The 4,593-nt window shown below is 35.3% G+C and overlaps 1 protein-coding gene across 1 annotated transcript in view; it reads right to left on the reverse strand.

Annotated features, from left to right (window-relative positions):
* The window catches only part of LOC102601997 (adenosylhomocysteinase), an 8,703-nt gene extending 5,363 nt beyond the window's left edge, over nucleotides 1-3,340 (reverse strand). Inside the window, exons 1-2 of the mRNA XM_015315065.1 lie at nucleotides 2,535-3,340; nucleotides 1,001-1,740 (exon numbers count right to left, since the gene is read on the reverse strand). Of these exons, the coding sequence (XP_015170551.1) occupies nucleotides 1,001-1,740; nucleotides 2,535-3,245 (1,451 nt within the window). The 5' untranslated portion in view covers nucleotides 3,246-3,340. The remainder of the gene's footprint in view (nucleotides 1-1,000; nucleotides 1,741-2,534) is intronic.
* Nucleotides 3,341-4,593: the final 1,253 nt, after the last annotated feature.

Here is a 4,593-nt window from a genome sequence, read left to right on the forward strand (position 1 = left end):
GGGGGGCGGTTGTAAGATCCAATAAGGTGGGAAGCCTTAATTGGAAGTATGGTAATCCCGAAGGCGGTTCCCATCCTTAAAAAGTTAGTTTAATAAGCAAAAATAGTTAATAACCCCTCTGTCAAATAATAGTTATTCACTATTAATTTTTGAACCAATAAATTTATATTAATAAAGTGTATTTACAAATTGGTAATACCATATAATAGCAAATATTTATTAATAAACTGAACGTGGACATATGCAATTGCCATTTGCATGTTTGGTAGGATCATATAAAAATTGGAAAAGATAGTTTTCATGTTTGTGAGAAAAAACACTAAAATGTCCAAATGGTGCAAGTTCATACAATATTTCAACTTCAAGTTAACCCGACTTTAAAATCATGTCCAAACGATCCCCAAGTATATCTTTCATGAAGTCATTAATCATAAATTATAATGTACCAAACAAAAATAAACATAAATTATAGAGTCGTACATAAGAAGAAAAACTCAAATATAATTTCAAACAAGTTGACGCTATTGAGACTCGCAAACAAGTTGAGATCAACTAAACGAATCTTCACTAAATTGGAGTCAACCAATGTATCTTCCCTCTTAGAAGTGAACTCTCTCAGATGGATTGATAAACAGATGCCATACTTTTCATTGTATAATTAGACATAATACAAGAAGCAATTAGACTTGGGAGGTAGAAGATTTGCAATAACATCAGTAAATAAAGCAAAGATATACTGAAAATGGAAAACATGAGGCTTTGTTTCCTTGAAGCAAAATTTATAGAGAAACAAAAGCAAATGAATCTTAGTACAAATATCAGATGACACCACCCCAACCATAATTCAAATATTATTCGAACACATTTAGATCAACTTTCCCCCCAAAACATCCCCCAACAATAATAAAAACACACTACCTAAACAAAATCAAAGTATTAAAAACAAAACAATCATGCCGCAATATAGTTGTTCCACCATGAGTGTCTCTTCCCTCAGTACCTGTAGTGAGCAGGCTTGTAAGGACCCTCAACTGGTACGCTAATGTAGTCAGCTTGATCCTTGGTGAGTTTGGTAAGCTTAGCTCCAAGCTTTCCAAGATGGAGAGCAGCAACCTTCTCGTCGAGGTGTTTTGGCAAGACGTACACCTTCTTCTCGTATTTGCCACTTTTCCTCTCATTCCACAACTCGAGTTGGGCAATGACTTGGTTAGTGAAAGAGCAAGACATCACAAAACTGGGGTGTCCAGTGGCACATCCCAAGTTCATGAGACGACCCTCGGCCAAGACAATGATGCCACTGTTGGTTTCTGGGAAGACCCATCTGTCGGTTTGAGGCTTGATTGTGATCCTCTTCACACCAGGGAAGGTCTCAAGACCATGCATGTCGATTTCATTGTCAAAGTGACCAATGTTGCAGACAATGGCATTGTTCTTCATCTTCCTCATGTGGTCAACCATGATGATGTCCTTGTTACCAGTGGTGGTCACAAAGATATCAACCTCAGAAACAACATCCTCGAGAGGAAGAACCTGGAGGCCTTCCATGGTAGCCTGGAGAGCACAGATTGGGTCAATCTCAGTCACAATCACACGGGCACCAGCTTGTTTCATGGCAGCAGCACATCCCTTACCAACATCTCCATAACCAGCAACAAGAGCAACCTTTCCGGCAATCATAACATCAGTTGCCCTCATGAGACCATCGGGCAGTGAGTGGCGGCATCCATACAAGTTGTCAAACTGGAAACCAAAGGGATCAATACAATTGTCAGTCGATGAGCTTAATAACTAACATGACCTTGGTATAAATACAATAATCAAGATCTACTACTTTATGCTCTTCAACAACTAAAGACAACATAATACTTGATACCTCAAACCAGTATTGCTACTAAAGCTAAAAGATACTAGCTTTTCCAAATGGAGCTATAAGTAAACCTATCTAACCTACACAAGTTGTCAATTCTTCAACAGAGTGTGTGAAAAAACTATACACTTAACCATTCTTTCCCTCTAAGCAAACAACCAATACAATAAAGTCATGAACTTATGAAATTGAATAACTATCATATTCTTCATGTAACAAGATCAGACATTTTAGAAACCATCTTCTCTCTGTGCTTAACAAATACAGATCAAGTGAAATATGCATCATCACATAAATATCTTACCAAATCAAGTAACAATTTCTAATCAGTGACTATATAAAAACACACACTCCAATTAGAAAAGATGTCAACTTTTAGCTTTTCAAAAGGCAAAACCATTTATTCCTCAACTGTACCAAAACAGTTGAAGATTCATGATTCATTTATAAGATTCAACTCACAATATACATTGCACTTATACAACAAGTACAAACCAATCAACATTAAGTTAACAGTATAGTTCCTCTGTATCAGATCCAAGCAATTATGAATCATTCATATCAGATCTAACTGTACAACAAGCACATCAACACTTTACTCAATCAATTCACATAGATCTGAAGCATAAGAAACAAAACAAAAAGTTAGAAAGCACATATAATATACCTTGCTCTTGGTAACAGAGTCATTAACATTGATAGCAGGGAAAAGCAAAGTTCCATTAGCCTGCATCTGATAAAGCCTCTTAACACCAGTGGTAGTTTCCTCAGAAACACCAACAAGTCTCTCCTTCATCTTAGTGTACCTTAAAGGGTCAGTCTTTAAGCTCTCCTTAATAATAGTAAGCACAAGTTGAAACTCAACATTGTCAGTAGAAGTAGGATCTGGGATTGTCCCATTCTTAGCAAACTCCTCCTCTGCCTTAACTCCCTCATGAATCAAGAGAGTAGCATCACCTCCATCATCAACAATCAGATCAGGACCACCACCTGGACCCCAATCAAGTGCCCTCTCAGTACACCACCAGTACTCCTGCAAAGTCTCACCTTTCCAGGCAAAAACAGCAGCACTATCACGTGCAATGGCTGCTGCAGCATGGTCCTGAGTTGAGAAAATGTTGCAAGAACACCATCTAACTTCAGCACCCAAAGCAGTTAGGGTTTCAATAAGGACAGCAGTTTGGATAGTCATATGCAGAGATCCAGTGATCTTTGCACCTTTGAAGGGCTGTGAAGGGCCAAATTCAGCACGGGAAGCCATGAGACCAGGCATTTCGACTTCGGCAAGCTCGATTTCGAGCCTGCCGAAGTCAGCCTGGGACATGTCCTTCACCTTGTACTCGCGGCCAGAAGTGGTCTTCTCAACGAGTAGAGCCATGGGTAGAGAAATGGAATGGTTTGAGATGAGATCTGATAGGCTTTTCTCTTCTTCCTTTGGGGTTTTTCAGGGAAGAAGAAGAAGTGTGGCAAGAAATTTAGGGCGGAAATGAGTGGTATAAATAGGTTTGATTGTGGAAATGGACGGTCAAGATTTGTTTCAGATCTCAAATTTTTATAAGGGAATTTATTGGTTTGGTAGATCTGATAAAGTTTAATTTAATTCATATACGTAGTAATTTTTATCAAATACTTTTTACATGTTTTATTAGATTTCGGATATATCCTTATCCTCTCTCGAATATATTCATTCTCTCTCGTTATGAAGAAAATTTTCGATGTTGAAAAGTATCATCACGACAATTCAATTTGTCCAGTAAACTACTCAAGGCTCCCCATTTATCTACTCTCGGATATATTCCTCCCATTAAGTAATGTATTATTTGCAATGTATCGAATAATCAAAGAATATATTTAAAGACAATAAAAATTTAAATTTTTATAAATGAGAAATTTTTGGGATGAAATACAACCCCAAATATATGAGTTTTTTGTACTTTTACCTTATTTTAAGGTCATCAAAACCCACTTGACTTCTTTTGTGAATGCATCTCAAAGTTACGACTAAAGATAGTAAATCAATCTATAGTCGAGCACAGACACTAAGCTGGCATTATTTCATTATTTTGTCATATCATATTAGTTTTGTCAAATCATTTGAATTATAACTATTCTCTCCGTTTAAAAAAGAATGATCTAATTTGATTTGGCACGAAGTTTAAAAAAATAAAGAAGATTTTTAAATTTTGTGATCCTAAATTAAAGTTATGTCAAATGTACAAAATTGTCATTTAATTTTGTGATCTTAAACATGACACGTGGAAAACTGAAATTAAAATGTTACTAAAAAAAGAAAAAAATCATTTTTTTAAAAATAGACTAAAATGGAAAGGGCGTGTTCTTTTTTAATTGAAGAATCCTTGCAAAATGTGAATTGAAGAGTTTTTTTCTTTTGATTTTAGCAGCTTTTGTCTCTAACTAACTAAAATAAAGAAATTTTGGAATCATAATAAAGTCTAGAAACGGCTAGTTTTTATTATTATGGAGAGTATTATTCAATTTACCGAAAATAGGAAGAAAAAAATCAATAGCTTTGGCCAAATGTGGTGATAAAGTTGTTCCGTCTTTAATTAGAAATTTTAAATTTGAGCGTATTAGAATTTTCTTTTTGATACAATGCATTCTTTCTCCAATAAAACTTAATACGATATGAATTTAAATTAATTAAACTCTGATATAAATATTGAGAAAAATAAAAAAAGTTACTCCCTTCGTTTAAAAAAAATGAC

This window comes from Solanum tuberosum, unplaced genomic scaffold (assembly GCF_000226075.1).
Source record: "Solanum tuberosum cultivar DM 1-3 516 R44 unplaced genomic scaffold, SolTub_3.0 scf00339, whole genome shotgun sequence".
In the NCBI taxonomy this organism is placed as follows: Eukaryota; Viridiplantae; Streptophyta; class Magnoliopsida; order Solanales; family Solanaceae; genus Solanum; species Solanum tuberosum.